Source organism: Dunckerocampus dactyliophorus, chromosome 11 (assembly GCF_027744805.1).
Source record: "Dunckerocampus dactyliophorus isolate RoL2022-P2 chromosome 11, RoL_Ddac_1.1, whole genome shotgun sequence".
Classification (NCBI taxonomy): Eukaryota; Metazoa; Chordata; class Actinopteri; order Syngnathiformes; family Syngnathidae; genus Dunckerocampus; species Dunckerocampus dactyliophorus.
The window spans coordinates 751,277-774,669 of NC_072829.1; the positions used below are offsets into that span (position 1 = coordinate 751,277).

The 23,393-nt window shown below is 44.6% G+C and overlaps 1 protein-coding gene and 1 long non-coding RNA gene across 2 annotated transcripts in view; both read left to right on the top strand.

Moving 5' to 3' along the window:
- Positions 1–18,768, top strand: part of LOC129190257 (uncharacterized) — a 34,794-nt gene extending 16,026 nt beyond the window's left edge. Inside the window, exons 3-6 of the long non-coding RNA XR_008572967.1 lie at positions 16,071–16,179; positions 16,270–16,532; positions 17,675–17,814; positions 18,040–18,768. This is a non-coding gene — a long non-coding RNA (uncharacterized LOC129190257). The remainder of the gene's footprint in view (positions 1–16,070; positions 16,180–16,269; positions 16,533–17,674; positions 17,815–18,039) is intronic.
- On the top strand, positions 6,532–8,320 carry sox3 (SRY-box transcription factor 3). Its single transcript, XM_054792786.1, has one exon. The coding sequence runs from the start codon at positions 6,743–6,745 to the stop codon at positions 7,670–7,672; it is 930 nt and encodes a 309-aa protein (XP_054648761.1). The 5' UTR covers positions 6,532–6,742; the 3' UTR covers positions 7,673–8,320.
- Positions 18,769–23,393: the final 4,625 nt, after the last annotated feature.

Here is a 23,393-nt window from a genome sequence, read left to right on the forward strand (position 1 = left end):
TTGGTAAAAAGCTTAATGCATGCTGATGTAATCCTTTGATGCAGGCTGCAGTTGAAAGTGAGATGGCGTAACGCCAGACGTCCCACGCGTGTGATAAACAAGCGTCCTACTCGGTGGCTCAGAAGCAAAAGCACATCCAGTCGAAGTTTCTGCTAAATTAGCGCTGCTGAATCCAGCCATCAGCGTCCTGCAGACAGGTGGCGCGTTTAATCCAATGTTTTATTTTCCATTTAACGCGTCATATCCCAAAGCTTTCAGCGGGAGCCTAATCTCTCCCAGGAAAAAGTAGAATCACCATGAAGAAACGCTTGCACTGATGTCCTTTTGTGTGCTTTTTCAGCTTCATTAGACAATAAGCCAAATATGCTGTTCATTATGGGATGGCAGGGGTCGGTGGAGCACTCGTGTCAGCTGTGTGTAGTCACATGACCTTTGCGTTCATGGCGCTGGCATACGTGGAAAATATTTTTTACATTTCTGCTATTTTCCAGCCTTGGCCTTTCCACACGTTAGCTTCTTTCCAAGAAGAGCAAGGACGTGCCTGCACGGGACGGACCAGGAAAGACTCAAGTGTGATTGCAATCACAATAATAAGAATAAGGATATGAGGAATGACACGCATGTACCTGTACAAGCCTGACAATCACACCTTGTGAGGGGGCTGGCAGACGAGATTTTAAAAGTCCCATGAAAGAAATATGACTGGACACACACTTTTTAATTTGACTCATTTTTCTTTGCAGTCATCTTTTCCCCTCCTAATTTCTGCAACATGACCTTGCATCGCTCCACTGCTGTGCGTGCATGCGTGCAGCCCCGCCTCCCCCCACCCGCCCCACCCACACACTGACAAAGCGATTGTACATATGACTGACAAGAGGTCTCACTCCGTTGTTCTATGGAACGCTGCCGTTCCATGAAGCGTGTCAGTGCTTGAACCAAAGCACAGAGTGAACCCTCTTCCTGCCTTTTGGGGGGGTGAGAGACAAGGAAAACAATGCCTGCACATGGCGATATATGGAGGCAGGCAAAATGATCCAGTTCATGTTCATTTATCGCGTGATGAATCGTTTTATTTCTTATTGCGAGACATTGTTTTGTTCTTGTTGATCTTGTTAGATGTCATCCAGATGAGAAAACCTTTGAAAAAGCAAATGTACTTTTAGAAAACACACGCAACTAAATAAACTCCAGTTTATGCGCGTAACATGCAAATAATGTTTAGTATGGCCTTCCTCAGCCTGTCCAAATATGCCAGTAGAGTAAAGTTGACGGCTATTTCAATAAATAACAAATCATAACAAAGTGCTTTGCAATTTTTTTCCTGTTTTTTTTTATTTGTTGCTTAGAAATGATTGGATAATAGCAACAATGATAATTATATGCAGCACTACTGGTGTATTACATCAACAATTGTTTGGGTATTTATCAATATCAGTGCTGTAATGATTCCATTTATGAAACACTGGCACTGTTTTTATTACTATTATTATTTCAAGGTGGTCCCACGCCTTGTTCCTCATATTTTGGCGTGGGCCGTGTTTCATTTTATTCTCCAAAAATTGATCTGAGGCCCGCAAATGGCCCCCGGGCTTCCCTTTGGACAACCTTGGCTTATTATGAGGTTAAATGTTCCCTTTCAGTTTAGTTTGTTTATAGTGGCCACGACATTAGGCACACGTCCCGTGTGTAGGCTGTTTTTTTACAAATATTTTGTCCTCTCAGCTAATTAAAAGAAGAATGTGTGAAGCTCTATGTTTTAGCACATTAACTGATCTATATGATTAAATGCACGTGTTTTACATTTTGCAGGAAAAAACAACCCAACGTGTTTAATGTTCATTTCAAGATGCTTAATAAAGTTAGCAGGAATAAAGCACAGCTTCATATTATTTTAATATTCATTTTCTTTTTGCGATCAAACACACACAAAAACACCACTGAATTCGTTACTCTTGTAAGGCAAAAATTAAAATAAGCACTACTTTTTGCTTGCAATTGTAGCATGTCAGATATTTATAATCTGTGTATGTGCTGAAAAACAAATGTTTCCAAACGACACACACATTATTAACCAATTTTCTGTCTTTTTGTGTGTGTGGCTCTAATAAATGAAATTAGGATCCGCTTTAGTGCAAATAATAAAAAGGTGATAAGAGCATCGCTTTTAGTCCACCAAATGAGCCGTGAATATGATTTTACCTGCCTTGAAGCCGGGGGGGTGGACTTTCCAGCATTGAAAAGGGGACACAAAAGGAACAGCAGAGCGGACGGAAAACGCAACTTCATTTGCATCCCTCGCTCCAAAAAAAAAAAAAAAAAAAAAGCGAGAAAATCCTGCAAATCTTAATGAGACAGATTCCATTGTTGGCCCTGAAATGCCATCAGTGCTTAATTACTTTCCTCCAAAAAGGTCCTCAGTCATCAGGCTGGAACAAACAAAAAGTCCTGATTGACTTTTTATGATGAAATGAGGACATGAACGTTGTTTATTGTGCTTTGCAGATACGTTACATTGTTGTACTTATTATTATTATTACTATATTATCATTATTGTTGTTGTTATTATTAATACTATTATAATTATAATTATTATATTATCGTTATTGTTGTTGTTGTTGTTAATACTATTATTATTATTATTATATTATCGTTATTGTTGTTATTATATTATTATTATTGTTGTTGTTGTTGTTGTTAATGCTATTATTATTATTATTATATTATCGTTATTGTTGTTATTATATTATCATATTATTGTTGTTGTTGTTGTTGTTAATACTATTATTATTATTATTATATTATCGTTATTGTTGTTATTATATTATCATATTATTGTTGTTGTTGTTGTTGTTAATACTATTATTATTATTATTATATTATCGTTACTGTTGCTATTATATTATCATATTATTGTTATTATTATTATTATTGTTGTTGTTGTTGTTGTTGTGTACTGTGTAGCTTTTATTTAGGAGATCTGCTGTGTTTTGTGGAATGAAACTACTCGGTCGTGGGACTAACAGCCGTTTCTTAAAGCCGCCTGCAATTGGAACGAACACGTTTGGCTCCAGCCAGGCTCGTTCGCACGTGGTCTCGTTTTTTATGTTTTTGCTATTTTTACCCTTGAAATCTTCTGTGTTCTGACAGAAGATTCTGTTTTAGTGTGCAAAATGAATGAAACCCCAATTAGAACGTGAAACCAAAGGTAATTATTAGTTGTTTTAAATACATCCTAACCAAATCAACTGCAAATGGGTCACTCTGGGGGTGAAATCTCGCGATAAGAGGTTTTGCAGGGGCACCAATTCAATAAAAAAATAATAAATGCATTTAATTTTATTTGCTACCATTTTACAAATGAGAGCATACTGGCACGTTGGCACGTTGGCACGTTGGCATGTACTCCCAAGTAATACAAACTTAGCCTGCAATGAACCATTTTGTTTCTTCTTCGCGCCTGTTCGGTCGGGTTTTGTGGGACGTGCTCAGCTCCCGCTGCAGGAGTCCAAGTAAAGTGGTGCCCTGCGGGTGCGCGTGCGTGTGTGTACCGGTGGTCCTGCGTCCCCTAATGAGGCCCTCGTTAGCCGAAGGGTTAGGGTTCTACTCCGTCCTTGTCAGCGTGCACGTGCTTATTTCCAGGAGGAGATTACACGCGGATCACCGCCGGCACGTGCACACGCCAAGAGAATGACGTGCACGGATGCTAACGTGATGATATTTCCAAACAAATCACGTTGCCCCGTGATCGTTATCGATGAATCAGGAATTCACATGAAAATGTAAAACTGATCCAACTTGATTTGGACTCCAACCTCACAGTTTGGAGGCCAAACCAACCAGAACCAGAACCAGAACCTTTCCCGCCACGGTGACTCCCAAAGGTGTTAATGGGTAGGCCTCGTGCTCGTTAGCAGATACAGGCTAATTAGTGATGTGCGGTACCACTGATTCCCTTTCCGGTCCGATACCGAGTCTAATTCAGGCGATACCGGTCTGATACTGATACTTGGTGCAAATGAACTGAAGGTGATATTTTGCAAAAGTAGTGCTTTTAATATCAGCATTCATTGATTCATGAAACACATGATTCATTTCAATACATGAATCATGTGAATAAACTAATCATTCATACAAGTTATTCATTTAATTTCTCTCAACATGAAGACCATTCATTTATGAATTAAACACGTCACTAATTGATATCAATGGATCATTTACAGAAACTAACACTTTCATATTTAATGTAAGTAATGTATTTATTTATCTCAGCATAAAGAAGACAATTCACGTATTCATTAAATACATTATTAATTGTAATAAAGTAATACTTTAAATGAGGTCATAATTGCATTATCATTTGAATGTAATTGATGATTTAATACAAAGCCATGAATGTATTCATTACTTGGATAATGAATTGAAATCAATGAATCGTTTCAATAAAGTCATGCGTCTCATGAATTGAAGTCATTTATTGATTTGTGTTCAAGGCTGAGGTGGCGGCCGCGCTGGCACACAACAACAAATAAAAGAGGACAGAATGCTCTCAAATGTTTGGTATAAATGCTACTTTGAAGACTAGAAAAGGACAGCGAGTCAAATCATAAAAGCATTCAAAGAAACGATGAAACGTATTCAAGATTGTCACGTTTAGCTTTGCAGACAAACACGACCTCCAGTGCCTGAAGCATCCGAGGTATTCATATTTGAACATCTAACATCTCAGATGTGCCTTTATTGGTCCCACGGGGGGGGGATTCCAACTTCTCGTATTTTCATCTCAGAATGAATTTTACAGCATGAAGAGCTGGTATCGCAGGTCCGGATATTTCAGTATCGATCTGGGATCACTGATGCTAATGTGCATTTACATTAGCAGTAACACCCCCCCCCCCCCCCCCCCCCCCCCACACACACACACACACACTTCATTACGCAATCTAAAAAACACCTCATAACAACCACCCTGGAAAAGGAGACAAGGCAAGGAAAGGTGGAAGGAAGGATGGGGGGTGGGAAGGAATATCCTTTCTCATCCACAAGAGGTCGTTGATGTATTACTTTTTTTGGCCTTGGGACTGCTGCACGTGTAGGTGAAACGCTGCTCCTTTCAAGTTGAACACGCCAAACACGCTCGTGTCTGTTTTTACTTCAATCCCCCCCCCCCCCCCCCCCCCCCCACCATCATTACTATTAGGAATGCAACATGAATGGTGGCATGCATTTTCTTGCACAAACCCTAATTTAAACTCCAGTGAAATATCGACACAAAATACAATGCTTGTTTGCGTTTCCCTGCACAAAAACCGAGTGAAGTGATCATTTTTGCTGTTTTACTGTGCAACGTGAGCGTTGGCATGCATTGCACTGCCACCAAAATGCCAATGAAGGCATAAATGACATTGAAAATGTGAGCACGCAGTTCAGCCATTGAGGACACGCGTGTGTCACTGATGCTTGAGCTGTGCTGAAATGTTCTGCATTCGATTGTGGTTGCTTTAAAGTCATATCTCTTGCACGTTTTGCTCAATAGGCTTTTCATTGGATTACGTTTATGGCCGAGTGTCACACCTTTGCTGTTTTTGTGCAAAATGAATGTTGGCGTGCGTTCCACCGCGCACAAATACCAGTGAAAATATGGCATTCCTGCACATGAAATGGTGCTGAAATCAGCTTTGCTTTGTGTTCCAGTTGGGACGTTGTGATGATCACCTGTGCTGGCAGGGCCCCATTTGTAATTGTTTTTGTTTTATTGTCAAATTTGCTATTTTTCTTCATGTGCATATTTGTTTTAGTGTGCAAAATAAGTATTGCAGACGAATAGCAGTTAAAGAAATCATGTTGCATTCAAATCCCACCGGTCTGGTGCTGAAATGTTGTATTTAGATAGTGTGCGTGTGTTACACTTTTTTCACTATTTTGTGTCCATTTTCACCATTTAGAGTATGAAATCACACTAAATATACCATGTAAAGTATTCGTAAAGTATACGTAAATCACAGACGAACATACAATGTCAAGTATTAAATTGCATAAAAATACCAAATCACATAAAAAAAAATACAATTTAAGGTATGGAATCACTTTCAAATATGACATGATGAAGTACGTTGGCCACATTAAAATGAAATTAAATCATTTTGAGGGCAAGGCTGTTCTGAAATGTCACTAAAAGTGTTCAGTGTTGTGTTGACGTGGATACACTTAGCTTGGAGGTGATGAGGGTGAATGACTTGTATTGCTATTTCACTTGATTCACTTTACTGTATGTTGACATACGCTTTATTAAACATACAGTATGGTTGTCAAACTGCACACAAATATTTTCCATAACTTTTCATTCAAGACGCAAAACTTGCTCGTTTCAAACTTTTTACCTTTTCTCCTTAAAAAAAACAACAAAAAAACACTTCCAGCACGCGGTCAGTCTCCGTGCCTGTGATTGGCTGTCTGGCGTATGCGGGCGCTCGTCTCCGATTGGCCGCCAGACGTCCATTGTTGAGCTGTCAATCATCGTCACATGGTCCCGGCACAGGGCCTAATAACAGTCAGCTTGGAGAACAAGTTTGCAGACTTGTGTTGATGAGCTGGCAGCGCGGAGGAGCGGCACACCGACACCTGCTAGCAACTTCTTCTTGTTTGTTTCACGGTTGTTTGCTTTTTGTCCACCTTCTTCCACGGAGACTTTGACTTTCCGCGCTCTTCGGTGAACTTTTAGCTCCCGTCGCCTCGCCAGAGAATGTACAACATGATGGAAACGGAGATCAAGTCCCCTCTCCCGCAGCCCAACCCGGGCTCGGGGGGTCCGGGATCCAAGGGGAGCGGCGTGAGCGACCAGGAGCGCGTCAAGCGGCCCATGAACGCTTTCATGGTGTGGTCCCGCGGCCAGCGCCGGAAGATGGCCCAGGAGAACCCCAAGATGCACAACTCGGAGATCAGCAAGCGGCTCGGCGCCGACTGGAAGCTGCTGACGGACGCCGAGAAGCGGCCCTTCATCGACGAGGCCAAGCGTCTGCGCGCCATGCACATGAAGGAGCACCCGGACTACAAGTACCGCCCCCGCAGGAAGACCAAGACCTTGCTCAAGAAAGACAAGTACTCGTTGCCCGGCGGGCTGCTGGCTCCGGGCGGCAACGCGGTCAGCAACCCGGTGCAGGTGGGTCAGAGGATGGACGGCTACGCGCACATGAACGGCTGGACCAACTACTCCCTCATGCAGGACCAGCTGGCCTACCCGCAGCACCACGGCATGAGCGGCCCGCAGATCCAGCAGATGCACCGCTACGAGATGGCGGGGCTCCAGTACCCCATGATGTCCACGGCGCAGACCTACATGAACGCGGCCTCCACGTACAGCATGTCTCCGGCGGCGTACACGCAGCAGGCGGCCGTCGGTGCCGGCACCGGCGGAGGCGGGGGCGGTGCCGGGCCCATGGGCCTGGGCTCCATGTGCAAGAGCGAGCCCAGCTCGCCGCCGCCCGCCATCACGTCGCACTCCCAGCGGGCCTGCTTGGGGGACCTGAGGGACATGATCAGCATGTACCTGCCCCCCGGCGGGGACAGCGCGGAGCACTCGTCCCTGCAGGGGAGCCGGTTACACAGCGTGCACCCCCACTACCAGAGCGCGGGGACGGGCGTCAATGGGACCCTACCTCTCACCCACATCTGACAGCGTAAGAAAAAAACAAAACAAAAACAACTCAAAGACCTTTCAAAATTAAAAAAAAAGTACTCGGATACTTGAACTTTTTTGGTTGCGTAAAGCAAGAATCTCCACAAGCGGTTTTATCGCAATACGTGTTGTTGTGGGCCGAGACTGAAGGTTGAGTCCAGCACAGGAAAAGTTGCGTGTTGAGATGACGACTGCAAGCAACCAAAGTCGTGTTGGACTTCTGCCGATGAAATATGACGCCATGTTTCATTTCACTCGCTTCATAAATGTTTACACTTGATTTGTAGGATGGAGTCTTCATGGAGTCCAAACTTGTAGACCCTCTTTCACACCCCCCTCCTTTTTCGTTAGCTTGAAATGAAATATTAAGACTGTGCGGGTCGCAAACGCAAGTTTTATTTATAGTTTTCCTTCCTTTCTTTTAGTTTTTTTTTGTCATGTGGGAAAAAATGTTCACTTTTTTTTGGTTTTGTAAAATTCTGTGCTGTTTTTTTTTGGTTTGTTTTTGACAGTGTCTCGTGGACGCGTTCTTCTGAGCTGGAAAGAAAAGGTTTTATTTAAAAGGACGTTTCTACGTATTTTAAGACCATCCTCTATTCTTAAATGCTGAATAAATTTGTAAGAAACTAAACACATCTGAGACTTTGTCTTTTATGCTGGAAGTGGGACGGTGGCGCTCATGTCAGGGTCAAGGACTTCATGACATTACATGGCGTTACATGACATGACCTCCTTCAATAATGTTGACGTGTATTTTCTGGTATGACAAAAATTAGCTTTGAAATCGATTGCTGTTGTGATGCTCAAAACTCAAACTTTCCAAGGTTTTGGCTGCACAAAATGCATGTGAATTGACCTGACCTTGCCTAAAATGTCAACATCTGTAGTCAGAAACCGCAGGTGACGCTTCAACTTGCGCTGAAAAGCTGCTGGAAACCACTTGGCATTGCGTGGCAATGTATGGCGGGTTTCAAATGTGACTTAGTCAATGTTTAAATCAACTTTTACGCGCTCATTTCCATTTCTATTCATGTCTAAGTGAGACTTGGCTCTTTTCTAATCACATTTGACAAGGATGATGCTCAAAACTTGAACTTTCCAAGGTGTTGGCTGCACAAAATTCCTGTGAAATGACCTAGCCTTGCGTATAATGAAACATCTGGAGTCAAAAACCGCAGGTGACGCTTAAACTTGCGCTGAGAAGCTGTCGGAACCCACTTTGCATTGCGTGGCAATGTGTGGCCAATTTCAAATGTGGCTTAAATCACCTTTTACGCGCTCATTTCCATTTCTATTCATGTTTAAGTGAGACATTGACTATTTTAACATATACTTTTACAAGGATGATGCTTAAAACTCCAATTTTCCAAGGTTTTGTCGCCACAAAATCCAAGTCAAAAGACTTTACGGTAAACATCTGTCGTCAAAAACTACAGGTGACACTTAAACTAGCGCTTAAAAGCTGTTGGAAATCAACTTTTACAAGCTTATTTCTATTTCTCTTCATGTCTAAGTGAGACTTTGACTCTTTTCTAATAACTTTCCAAGGTTTTGGCTGCACAAAATTCATGTAAAATGACTCAATCCTGCGTATAATGTAAAGAAAAAGCACAGGTGATGCTTAAACTTGCACTTATAAGCTGTTGGAAGCCACTTTGCATCGTGTGGCAATGTATGGCGGGTTTCAAACGTGACTTCAATCGATTTTTAAACGCTCATTTCCACTTCTCTTCATGTCTTAGTGAGACTTTGGCTCTTTTCTAATAACATTTGACAAGGATGAGGCTCCAAACTGCAAAAGTTGCGGTGATTTTAAAGTTTGTGGCAAATAAAATGACTGAACATCAGCAACTTGTGCCGAAGTTGTTTAAAATGACTTTGCGGTGTCTTCATTGCCGCCATTCAGCACAGTAGCCTGAAGTGGTCCGATGGAGCCCTTTTATTTCCAGCACGACTTAGTGTAGCTTTAACGGCGGCGGGGCGGCCTGCTGTGTGTCGTGTATTTTGGCATAAATGAGCTTGGGCCACCAAAGAGGTTTTTTGGAGCATGCAGTGGCGGTCCCGCTGGCCTTCCCACACTCTCCTTTTTAGGGATCTTGATCCACAAGCTGAGCACAGCAGCCTGGATTAGCCCCCGCACACCTTTGTGGAGGGAAAGATTATCCGGACCTCCCTGCACTCACCGGCCTGAAGTCTTAAGTCACTCTAGTGTGCCAGAAGCCGCCACCTAATCACTCGAGGACTCATTTTTTTTGCAATTAAGCAGCTTTTCCTCATCCTTTGCTCCTCAGCGTAATGAGAGTTTGTGTGATGGTCACTCCAGGATGTCCGTGGAGACCTCGTTGGAGAAATAAGACAACTAAAATGCCAAAAGTGCCACATTTAGCTTGAAAAAATAGATTGTGTCAACAGTTTTGGAGGAGAAAGAAACATTTGGAGATGAAATAGAGAACTTGCAGACCGTGGACTTAATAAGCCTGAAGACCTGGAGATGAAGACTGCTTAGCCTTCAGTGTCCATGTGGCCCCCACAGTAAACATATCGCTGTGAAAAGATGTTCATGTAAGATGAATAATGCTTTACAGCCTTGTCGCTATCATGGAATAGTGTTTAGAAGACCTCATGTAAACAAGACATGACTTACTCTCTTGTGCCAACTGACGTCGTTGTCCTTGTCTTTTTTCTTCCTGTGTACCAGCGGAATAGCATCTATTTTCAAAATGAGCGTACTTTCAAGCCAAATGCTTCCTGTCAAGGTGTTCCTTCATAGCGGTCATCAGTGAAATGATCACTACAAAGAACAGAAGTGGAGGTGGGCGTCCATCTGTCTCTCCTTCTCTGCACTTGCTTCGTCCATTGTTGTTTAGAATGGATAGTTGGGATTTTTTTTGCCATGAAGTTGTATGAGATCCCCTTGGTTTGCCCCCCCCCCCCCCCCCCATACAACTTCATGTCAAAAAATCTCAACTATCCCTTTTACGCTTCCTCTTTTGGAAAAGAAAACAAACATACAGTATCGCCAGGATACGATGAACATCCAGCAGCAACACGACATTTTGGCATGACTGCTATTTGGACGAAAAATATACTGAACCAAGTCCACCATCTCCCTCCACAAGCGTTGGTTTACTCTGCTTTAGCTGAGAGGTGTCACCCCGATGACATCACTTCCGGAAATGAGGCTGAACAGCGAGAGCTAGCTCGTCACGGCTAGCGCCATCAACTATTATGCGTCTATTTTACAAATTTACCATTTTTTTTTTCAAAAATAGGAACATCATTCCAAACAGTATGTGACATATTTCAGTCCCTGTGGGGTCACTGCTTTTGGAGTTGTGACGTCTGCACTGATCCGCATCCAAAGAATCATTTTGACCTTTCAAACTTTCATCACATCCTTTTTTTCCTTTCATGTTGGCGCCATGCTGGTAACGGTAAAACAAAGAAGCAAGGAGTGACAAGAAGTTTGACCCGGGAGGAGGTAATGATGGCTAATTGGGTGTAATGACTTATGATGATGATGATGATGATGATGATGATGATTTTAGCAGGCAGGGTAGCATGCGTCTGCTTGAGGGAGGTGTGTGAACCTAACCTTTCATTCAGTCTTCCTGCAATGAGGCCATCCGAGTTGGGAGGGGTGGTGGCTTCTGACCCCGCCCTCCCCTTACTCCACTTGCCCTCCCCCTGCTGAGCACCCAGAGGGCCTCTCTCTCTTCTCTCTGGGTGCCCACTCAGCAAGTGCAGGCATATCCCGCTTCCATCTGCCTATGACCTCACAGCCCCTGTTTGTTTAACCCCCCACCCCCTCCAAAAACTAACCTAATTATAGCCCTTCCAGAACACGGATTCAGCAGATTCCCCCGGTGCGTTCCACCACCGCCGTGCTGCACTCGAGCGCACCTCCGCGTGTTATGTCACAACACGCCCTGCACGGCGGCGTCTCGCAGGCAGGACATGAAGGGAGGGTGTTCCTGCGTCACCGTGATGCGTGGAAAAGTCATCTGAGAAATGCGCCTGTTGGTCGCTGACATCACAAACCCGCCTGCTCGACCGGCCGGGCCGCTCGGCCGCAGGGAGGGCACACCTTCTTTGCGACACGGTGTCAAACGTGGGATCTCCGAGCTAAGCTTCCAGCGTATTGATCTGCTGTGGCTGGGATCTCCAGGACGTGGGGGGGGGGGAGGAGTGGGACTTGTGTGTCGCTCCTAAGATTGACAGCAGTGAGCAGTGAGTGTGTGCGGGGGTTGGGGCGGGGGTTAATCTCCCTGAACCGGGGCAGATGTTGTTAACGAGCTCCTCTCAGGTTGGCTCCCCGCGTGGGAAAATGGCATCAAATCCTGCAGGGGTCAGGGGCTTTCGGGCTGACCCGCTGAGAGCCCATCCTTCCCCAAGCGCTTCCCAATCTCACTCCCGAGACGGCAGCCCCGCATCTTCATGCTGTTCTTCTTTTTTTCAGTTTGAAAGTGCAGCTCATGCAAACGCTCCCAGACGTGTTTGGTGATGCTCATTAATGATCGGCGCGGTGGAATCGCCGAGCCTTACACAAGCGCAAGGAATGCCGAGTGGGAAGCGCTTCAAAGGCGAGGGTGCCGCCGCCGCGTCCGCCCAGCCCGTTTGGAGCTGGGAAGCAAATAAGCTCGATTGATGACTCAAAGACTCCAGTTGGAAAAAAACAAAAGTTCTTGAACGTCTCAAACGTGTGAGGCAAACCGTGGTTCTTCACCTCAGATGCCCCAACGCTGCAACACTGGCGAGCGCGGTCGTGTTGTGCTTTACTAGCTTTACTAGGACACTTTTTGTACTGCAGAACCCGCTTATGTCGCCCCCCCCCCTCCGACTGGCTGGCTGACATAATTCACTCCAAAACTCAGCAGCGTTTGCACGTTCGCCTTCCGCAGAGCCGTGAGGACGATGGGCCATCATAAAGAACTTTGGGAGAGATGCCTGACGTCTTTTAGTCAAACCCATATCCGCCACTGCATTTCCCAAAAATGTCCAAAGACTTTGTAAACAATCATCTTTTTCTTTAATATTTCATGTGTACGCTGTAAGAATCACATTGTTTTTCCTCATAATAGGACCAGTTCATTCTCACAAGAGAGACTTTTTTCTCATCCGATTGAGGCTTTTTTCTTGCCGTTTCTTTTTCCCCAATTATTTAAAATGTTTTCTTGACTTTATTCCCGTAATATTTTGACGTTATTTGTAACATTAAATGTTAAAAACATTAAAAATGACACCTTTATTTGCTATTTTGTTTGTTTTTGGAAAAATAGCAACATTTCCAGTTTTCAACCAGACGCTACTAAAGTGATATTATTTTCCCTCATAACATTACAGGTTTATTCTCATAAAATTGAGACTTTTCCTTGCTCCAATGACTTTTTCTATTAACATTTTGACTTTATTCTCATAAAATTACAGCTGTTTTTTTCTTTTTTGCATTTCTGCTGTTGTATTTTTTTAATTTTTCCAAATATTCAAAATTTCTTCTGATGTTATTCTCATAATATTTTGACTTTATATGTGTAACATTATAATACAACTTTTTCCGCAACCAAATTCTCCAAAAAAATAAAACTTTATTTTTTTTATTTTGTTTGTTTTTCACAATATTACAACTTGTAAAAAATAGTTACATGTTCATTGATATTTCAAGTCAGTGCTACTAAAATTACATTATTCTCTTGAAATTGCAACTTTTTCTCTCGTTCAAATGTGACTTTGACTTTATAACTACAGCTATTTTTTTTTCATTTCAGCTGTTGTATTTGTTTTTTTATTTTTATTTTTCCAACTGTTTCAATTTTCTCCTTGACTTGATTTGTGAAACATCGTAATGTAACATTTTCCTCAACCTAGTACTCCAGAAATGATAACTTTATTTGTTCTGTCTGGAGAGGATTGTCACGCATGCTCCGTAGCTTAGCATGACTGAAGACCACAATGGGTGTAAATAGCATCACTAGCGTGCTAGCTCGTCACCGGGAAAGACTTTCAACACATCAGCACAACATACGTAAATTCTAGCCATCTAATTGATCTTATTTGTGATGCGTCGTGTAAAACATCAAAGTGGAAGCACTAAATGAATACAGAGCCACCATCCACCAGTACCAGCCTGGACTTTGTTTTTCAGGGAACAAATATGCACATTAGCGCTCAATAAGGTCATCCCATGTCACCTTTATGCATTCCCACACAGTATCAGCATTGGGGTCAAATATGAGGTTAAGGAAATACAGTATAGTAGTCTACCATGGTGCGTTCCAGGGCTGTACAACAAAGTGGGACAGGTCACCGCTCGCAGCAAACAACTTCAACATGCAAAAACTGTGGGATTTCTTTTGCTGAGTAAAATATAGTCCCAATTTTCCAAATTTCATAGCCAGACAGATCATTTATTCACGTTTCCAGCTGCTCTCCAAAAGCGTCATAATAAACTTCATCACAAAATAAAACAACCAAGGCAGGCAGGAGGTTAAGAAAAGAAACATAAGAAAATAGAATCAGAATAACTACATAAATAAAATATGAAGTGTTTTTTTTTACTAATTCTTTGTATTTCTTGGTTGTGGATGCCCCTTGTATGCAATCTTTATTCTATCATGTAAGATTCACGTGTACATCAACAAATGGAGCACTGAATGGAGTCGTTTGTGCACTGTAGCGACTCGTTGTGCTTTTAACATGTTTTCGGAGGGTTTGGTAACGCGCGTGTGTAGAAGTCTACCACAAAGAGACTTCCATCCCGGTTGAGGTTGACTCGGCCGACTCGCACGACAGTGAGCGGTTGCTTCTCCATGTGTGTCGTGTGCAGCGTGTGCCCCGCCTCTCCCCCTAAAGTCAGCTGGGATAGGCTGTGGAAAAGTTGTGGAAAAAGGTCATGGAAACAACAAAGCCTGCATTGGCCTGAGACGTGAATTAGCACAGATATGCTAGCCGTAACGCACATGGCCCCAAACGACAAACCCGCACGAGTGGACCAAGAGGTTTCTTGCAAGGGCAATTAGGCACAAACGATTGTCTCTGGCGTTCTGTTGTGTGCACGAAGGAGATGTGCTGCAGATGGTCCCTTTCTGTACCACACATTAACTTTGTCTCGGAACACTGAAGCATGCAGCCTCGTCTTCAACCCGACTTCTTCTGACCCCGCTTCTGACCCGTCTCGGAAGCCTGGAAGGCAATGCGCACATGAACATACACATGCCTAGGGACAGTGCAGCCCGTGACAATGCCAGGTCCGAAGGGGAGGGGGCGGTTGAGGGGGGAAGATTAGGCCCGTCATCTAGGCCACAGCTATTGATTAGTGTCGGTGGAGGACGGTGAGAGGGAATCCAGATTGACACGTCCACAATGGCGCTGTGCTGGCAGAAGCCCCCTGATCACATCGCTTTGTCAGGGGGGGAGCGCTCACGTAGACCTGCGCCTTCAAGTGGGGGGGTTTCTTGATGCAACAACCAGAACGTGCATCAGTTAATCATCATGAATACAAAACTTCATCGGAAGTTGGGCCTCTTTAGAAAAGTAGAAATGCACCACCATGGACGACCAAAATGTATCCCACCAGGCATCCCCCAACATTCCGTCAATCGCGAGGTACCGGTAGATTGCGAAGGTCGTGCGGGTAAACGTCATAAACGTCAGTCAGCTGACATTAAGCTGATTCGCTGTTGATTAGGAGGTGAAGAGTCGTCTCATAGCGACACTCGGAAATGCAAACTTCATCTTTATGATTGTGATGATGGTCAGGTGTCCGTATCTGTAAGAAAAGCCATGTGTTGACTTGTAGCGTCCAGTTATGGGTTTGGACTCCACTATAGAAAAGAGTGTTTTCTACACGTCCGCCTGTTAAACTTCTATTTCATGTTGGCTTGGAAAATGTGCCCGTTGCTGAACGCCGTTTAATATGTTGCCGTGACGTCTTTTACATCATGTATGTGTGGAATGTTTGATGGCAAATGCTCACTGGACGTAATATGTGAAGTGTGTGTATCGTGGATGCCAGGGAGCTATTCGGTTGAGTCCTGAGGAATTCTCATCTCTATCGCCATGTTGAATTGAACTGTGAATTATTTGTGAATGATATCAGCTGCTTTGATGCCCGCTAAGCTTAGAAAGTGTGAATGTGAAACACTAATCATGAGTATTTAGTATCGTTTGGAAGTTTACCGGTTACATTTCATATTTATTGTATGTTTCATAGCAAGAGATGGATCGTGTCGACTTGTGACTTGCATGCTGCCGTACATCATCCCAGCCCACATGCCATGGCCAAGACGGACGCGCCATGGCCGAGATGTGTCATGTTCCACCTGAGGCTCCTCCTGTTCTTTTGCCGTCTGGTCTCACCTGCCTTTTCCTGGGCATATTCTTTCTTTTTTTTTTACAGAAGCGCTCTCTCCAGCTGGAGGCGGGACTCCTGGGCGCACCTGCACTTGATGAGCTCCTGAGTCCTGAGCAGACGGACGGCACCTGCAGGCTGCGTTTGCTTCACACACGTATGGACTGCAGTCTTGGAGCTTTTGCACTTTTTGCTGTCGTTGCTGCTCTCCCGTGTGCTTTCATGAATTGTCTCCTTCTTTCTCCAGCGTCTCCCAGAAAGCAGCTCCAGTGCTCCCTGCTCTCCAGCTTGCCACCCCTTAGCACTAGTTGTGTCTGTTGTTCGTGGTGCCATTTTTGTTTCATTCTTCTATGCACCATCGCCCTTTGTTGCTTTGCCCGCTACACACTTTATCAAGACTTTTTACCTGCACACCTGCCTCCTCCCTCTGCATCGGGGGTCCACTACTGGTCCATTCGTAACAAGATCGAGTGGGGGAAAAAGGCTCTCCTCTCATTCTGTGTGGAAGTGGTAAGTTTTTGGCTTCTTTGTTTTTCTTCCCAACTCCGTTTGAAACACTTTCTTAAGTTTAGAATAAGTAAATCGGAGAGGCTAACTAGTTAGCTCACTAGCTTGCTATGCTAGCTGCGGCCGTCTGTTATGTCCCTGCAATGGTATGTGTTTACCCCTTCTTGGTTTCTTATGTTTTTGCATGTTTGTCACACTTGAATGTTTCAGATTACCAAACAAATTTGAATATTGCATCTAAATGTCTGGAAAAGTTTATAAAGCATTCTAAAACTTTGGGACTCCAGCAAACCACTGCGAGAGCCATGATCCACAAATGGCCAAAACATGGAACAGTTGTGAACCTTCCCAGGAGCGCATTGCATTCTCTTTTTAGCTGTTTTCTATCTTTAGAATGCACAGAAAAGAGAACGATGTGTGTTCATGTCCCACATAAGGATTGTGGGTGGTGGGCAAAATTCCAAAAAGTTTTCTTTTAAAGTGAAATTGGTTAAATAAAATGAGCATTATTATCTTAGTTGAGGCATTTTGTATACAAATGTCATTATATAGTGCAAGTGGCCATAGTGTGTGTGTGTGTGTGTGCGTGTGCGTATGCGTGCGTGTGTGTGTGTGTGTGTGTGTGTGTGTGTGCGTGTGCGTGCATGTGTGTGTGTGAGCGTGTGTGTGGTTTATAGGAGTGGAACCCTGGGAACCTGGGGAGTGGGAGGGTGGGCGGCGGGGGTGTTGAAGGCACTCAGCTCCGGGTCAGTCGTGACCGACTGTGTCACTTATTGATTAGTTGCCATGGAGAGTTATTTGGGCCATCTCGCTCTTCGGAGGAGTGTCCTGCTGCACGGCCTGAGCAGCCTGCGGACGCTCCTGCAGGGAGGGGGCCTTCTCGTGTGTATGAGTGTGTGACCTCGCTTTACTCTCACTCAGCATAAGCAGCTAGAAGACTGGCTCACAGCTTATCTGCCACATCTCTTGGCATTTAAAAAAAACACATCAATATTTATGCCAGCTCCCTTGGGACGGGGTCGTAATGGGAATTGTAAACAAATTGTCCAAACTTATTGAGCTGTGAAATCCCCCCTTCACAGCACCCTGGATTTGCCTCCTCATGATCCCCTCTCATCTGATGTTCTGCCATTGTTCCCATCCAGTGCCATGAAGCGGGGGAGGAGGGCTCTCGGACGGTCAGCGGCACCAGAGGTCCGATCTGCACTCCAGCCGACCACTCGGGCCCGGTGGGCCAGGGGGGCCCGTGCCTGCCTGTGAGAGGGTGCTGGACTTGAGGCCTCAGGTGAATAATTAGTAGGCTTGTAGCGACGAGTAGAGAACGAGGCAGCACGCTAGGATTTGTTTTCACTCAACGTGGGCCAACCCCTAAACAAATAAATGGTTTGGCTACTGTGGAAAATAGAATTCACCTCCACCTCCAGAAATCCACTCTGGCATCTGCCAAACATCTTGGTTCCTTGGGACCAGAGCAAGTTCTTGAGTCCTCTGCACTTTTTTCTTTCTTCAGCAAAGCGGATTGACCAGAACAGCAAAGCACGAGATGGTCTGATGAGGTTTGACAGATGACTAAATGTGTCGAAACCTACAGGCACCCACGGAGGATCGAAGCAGCAAGAGAGAGATGACCCCCGCCTGCACACAGAGGGTACAGAATGTTACATGACAGGCTAAATGTGAAATGAATTTCCACCAATGGGGGTCAAGACTGAAACTTAAAATGTGGGACATTTGAGAAAAGTCCTGATAGCTGACATGTCCCGAGTGAGCTCAGCATGTTGATTGGTTAGAATCTGCTGAGAAATGTGGGAGTGGTTAGCGAGCAAGAAAGGGCGGAATTCGAAATGTTGGAATGTAAAAATCGAGGATGACGGTTGAAATGTAGAAACGTGTTGTGGATGGAAGCAGCAACCAGTGGGGAGACAACCAATCTACCACCTGAGCCAACAGCCATGAAACGTTTGAAAGTAAAAAATGCAGACTCAATGTGGAAATGTAGAATGATAACAGTGGCATGGAGGATCGAACCAGCAGCCTTCGGGCTGGGAAAGAAAGGCGCCCCCTCCCGAGCCATGTCACCTGTACAATAAGCAGAATGTCAGTCATGGGAATTGAAATAAATGATTTCCCACCAGTATGGAGCTCCAAATCAATGTGCCCATTCAGTTTCAACAGGAAAATTGTCACAGAAAATATGAAATGACATTAAAGGTGTTTTTTTTTTATACGTCCGCCGTGTTGAATGATTACAGCAGGGTCAAGTAAGGAGCGAACCAGCAAGCACCCTGTAGAGTAAGTAGAATGTTACAGTCATGGAAAATGTCACATTTGCAGCAGTAGGAAGGGAGCACCAAATAAGTACAATAATAGTATGAAATTCCAATCAATGTGGGAGTTTTTTTGAAACATCCCGATAGAATAGCGAAAAACAAACACAAATGTCACCGTCTTTGTGACTACTTTGTGGCCATCAACTCCAAGTAGGGCTGAAATGCCAAACTAACATCTAACGCATTGAAATTGGGCCTCATCCCCCCCACCCCCCGCCTGCCCTTGTAGGAGACACTTGAGGCGATGTGACGTTAAAATTGTAAATGTCAGAATAACGCAAGAAAGAAAATGCGCACAAACTTCTTCAACCAAAACTTGGAGACGAGGTCCCGCCCTCCTCTCCCCTAATATCACACCTTGTACGCATAAACGTGATGCCGCTCCGCACATCACCCCTCTGCAGGGGGTGGATGGGCGGTGGTGGTGGTCGTGGGGGGGTTGGGGGTGCTGGGGGTCTGCATGGCTTTAGTGCCGCACTGTGACACCAATCAGGGGAGATGGCGGCCTCCTTTGTCATGCAAACACCATTCGCTTCTTGTCTTATTCAAATGTCTCTGCCCCCCCTTCCACTCTCGCTCAATCCTTACCCCCCCACATCCACCCACACACACACACACACACACACACACACACACACACACCAACTTCCAACTTCAGCCCTCTCTCACCTTCTCAAATCCAAGTAAATCCTCTGAGTTGTGGATGGCAGCAGACTGAGGCTGCTTTCCACTTGTGTTTGGTGCTCTGGTTGCTACAAAAAATGTACTTTGTGTGCCTTTTGTTTTGGTGTTTGTTTTTTTTCTCAGACTGTACAGTCAAGAACATAAAGTAAGAACTCCTGATCAAAATCTTAGAGCAGTTAAAAAAATGTGAAGAATGTACATGTTGGATCTTAAGGAGGTTCTAAGTAGAGCTTCAACACGCAAGCAGAAGAAATGGGAGGACACAAAAAAGAAGCAAGTGAAATAGGCTGTTCATCGAAGGTTCAAGACCATACCTCAACCAGTGTTTCCAGGAGGCTAGTGGGAATGTTGCTCCAGGTGCTGAAGATGGCTTCACTGTCTGGAACTCATGTCCACTTTTGTAAATCCATCCCCAAATGTTGGGGATGGTCCAAAGGATGGTCCAAAAGAGTGAAATGCAGCGTTGTCCTGTTGAAAAAGCCAGTCACTACCACACAGACGAGGGCCTTCAGTCACGAGGGATGCCCCCCCACAACATCTCCACATAGCCGGTTGCCGTTTGATACCCCTGCACGACCTGAAGCTCCATTGTTCCACTGAAGGATCATGATGGTGGAAAACATCTCAGGTTGTCATGCCAGTAACGTTGGAAGCCATCAGGACCGTCAAGGGAGAATCAAACCTTCTTCCACCTTTCAATGTCCCATGTTTGGTGCTCTCCTGCAAATTCCAACCTTGAAGGAGTCCAGGACTTTGAAGATGTTGTTTCTTCTCTGGCAGATGGTGTCTGATGGTTATCGGACTGCACTCAGCACCAGTAACAACCTTCATTTGGGCCGAGGATGGTCCCGTGTCCTGACGGACAGCCAATGGGATCCTCCGGCTCATTTTTTGGGTCTACCTCTTGACTTTTTGTTCCATGAGCCTCAGGATGTTTTTGTTCAGTTGAAATGAGTGTCTTACTGCGTCCAACCTCAGCAGCAATGGTGGCTGCCAGAGAGAGGCCTTGCTTATGCAGCTCAACAATCAAAGACAGAAAGCTTTGTTGCCTTTGCCATCAAGAGATGATGACAGAGTGAATACCTGACACTACATCACATTCAATCCACATTTTTACCAACATTTAAAGGCTGTGCTCTTCCACTTTTGATGAACAGCCTATTTCACTTGAATGCTTCTTTGCAATAATATTCTTGGCTGAATATGTAGTTTATATTCTGCTATATTTACCAATTTAGATTTTACAAAAAGCTTCTAAAATATACTTTTCCAGAGCACCTTTGCCACACACCAGAGTTTTATTAATGGAACCAAACATGACATAAAAACAACCTTTAGATTGCCTGAGAAATGGGTCTCGGTCCGCTTTCAGGTAAACTTTGTTGCAGTTTGGTTCACATGAGCTCAAGTGTGAACGCTACACGGACCAAGCAGCAGGCGGGGGTGAAAATGATGGCAAAAAGTGTGCAGATGATGGACGTGTACGAGGAAGTATGTTGGTAGTGCTGGTAGTGGTAGTGTTGGCCTCTCTGCTCTGCTTTGCTTTAAAAGTATATTTGAGATGCTTTTTGTCAAATCTAGGCTGGTAAATAAAGCAGAATATCAAAATAACCAACAACATTTAGTTTGGGAATAGTTGAGTTTGGGTTCAGGTTAGGATGAGGGGGTAGGGGTTAGGGTTAAGATTAGTGGGTCCAAAAGTGACTTTATTGTCCCATGACAAAAATCCCAAAGTGTGCACCAAGTAGCTTTTTGGGTAGCAGACTTCAAGGGGCTATCCACACAGAAAGTGTTTTACGGTTTCAGCCTCTCATCCACAGGGAAATGGTGTTCTGGGTGTCCCAGAACGGTATTTGCCGATCACTGAAGCGATGTCACAGACCCGTCACCGTCATGTGACCAGAAGTGACCTTTGACGACAAGCCAACATAATATCGGAATATTTGGACGGACACGACTCTCCCCAGTCGACGTTCTCCTGATCTTTTGTTGTTTTATTCTCCTAAATGAGTGGTGGAAGTAATTCCACTTCATTGCAAGTCCACATGAGCCTTGGAAACCGGACGACGATGGACTTATGCGCATGCCTTCTTTCTTCTTCTTCTTTGGTTTGGTGTGTCGCCTGCTTTATGGCGCCACATGCAGGTGTGCCGGGCGTGTGGCATCCTTTTCACCCGGTGAACTATTTACTCATCTAAGTCATTTACTACATTTTTTTCAACTCGCCAAATAAAACAAATCCCAAGAAGGTTCCCGTGTGGGGAGGGCCCAAGTGCGAACGCAGCCTTAGGCCTGCTAGTCGGAGTGGGGTGGGGTTGACTAGTCCTGGTGCGCGGGGGGGCTGTTTCCAGGCCCGTTTCATATTCAAATGTTACAATCAGGCCTCAGTGACCACGGGGGGCTCTTTATAGTCCGCAGCCCAGGGTTGCAGGGTCAAGATGGTGATTTAATAGCTCGGGCAGAGGAAAGCAGCAGGGGTGCCAAATGATTTAGGGCATGAATGAGTCATAAAAAAGCATTTTTCCTGCAAGTTGTCATGTAAATTGAAGCTTCAATACTGAGGCCTTCCTCCGTTTTCCCTCAAAGTTTTGCTTTTGCGCTTGACTTGCGGGGAGCAGATGGTTGAAGCGAGGAAGGATTAAGCATCAGGAAGATAAGCGTCATCGCGCATGCATCGTAGTACACGGTGCCACTGTGTCTCGGACATGCTCGTGTTCTGGAGCGGCCTGTTATTCCTGTCCCCCGTGGGCGTGTTCGCAACGTCGCAGCTCCAGTAACATAGGCAGCGTGTTTATTCAGTGTCATGTGCCAACCGTGCCGGGCCCCTTCGTGGCCACTTTGATGCAGTCTGACAGCCAGAGCAGGATGGGAGGTAGCTAGGTGTCTCCTCACCTGCCGTGACTCAGGGTTCCCTTGGCCCACCTTCAACCTCGCCGCTTTCTTCCTGTCAACTTAACGTCAAGAGTTCATTGGCGACTGTTGGCAGACGCCTATCATTTTGTTGCCAACACATTGAAACCCGATAGTTGCTTTGCTTATTTGGGTTACAGCAGCCTTTTCAGTGAAGACGTGACTAAATAACATGAAAGGAATATTAACCAGGCAACATGAGGTAACCACAACATTAGGTACACCTGCTGATTACACCCAATCCAAGAGCGCTATCTACCTATTCGAAGGTGACCGTGCTCTGTTTCGATTGGCATGAATACGTTCATGATTGTGGTTGTCGTGCTGTACTGCACTAAATGAATACCGCTCTTCATGAATCAATGTAAAGGCACCATTTTGGATACATCAAAGGAAAAGTGGACTTTTTTTAAATTTTGCCCATCATCCACAATTCTAAAGATATAAAAACAGCTAAAAAGAGGGCAGCTACGTAATGGGACGCACCTATTCCACCTATAAAGCATTCTGAAAAAACCTCCAAAAAGCACCAACAACGCTCCATTTACATCATGTGACCTGCATATTAGCTAAGCTTGGCATAAGGGGTTTTTTTAGAGCCTGTTTGTTTCACCATTTCCGCCCCCGCCCGCCCCAGTAAACATCGCTGTGAAAAGATGTTTATATAACATGTATAATGCTTTACAGCCTTGTCGCTATCATGGAATAGTGTTTAGAAGAAGTGTTTAGAATTACGTAAACAAGACATGACTTACTGTCTTCTGTGCCAACTTTGACGAGTGGTCGTTCTTTCTTGTTTTGATGTTTTTTTTCCCTGCGTACCAGTGGAATAGCATCCCTTTTCAAAATGCGTTTATAGCGTACTTTCAAGCCAAATGCTTCTTGTAAAGGTATTCCTTCCTACCAGTCATCAGCGAAATGATCACTGCAAAGAACAGAA

Coding starts and splice junctions, on each gene's coding strand:
- sox3 (XM_054792786.1), top strand. CDS start 6,743: ATGTACAACATGATGGAAACGGAGATCAAGTCCCCTCTCCCGCAGCCC.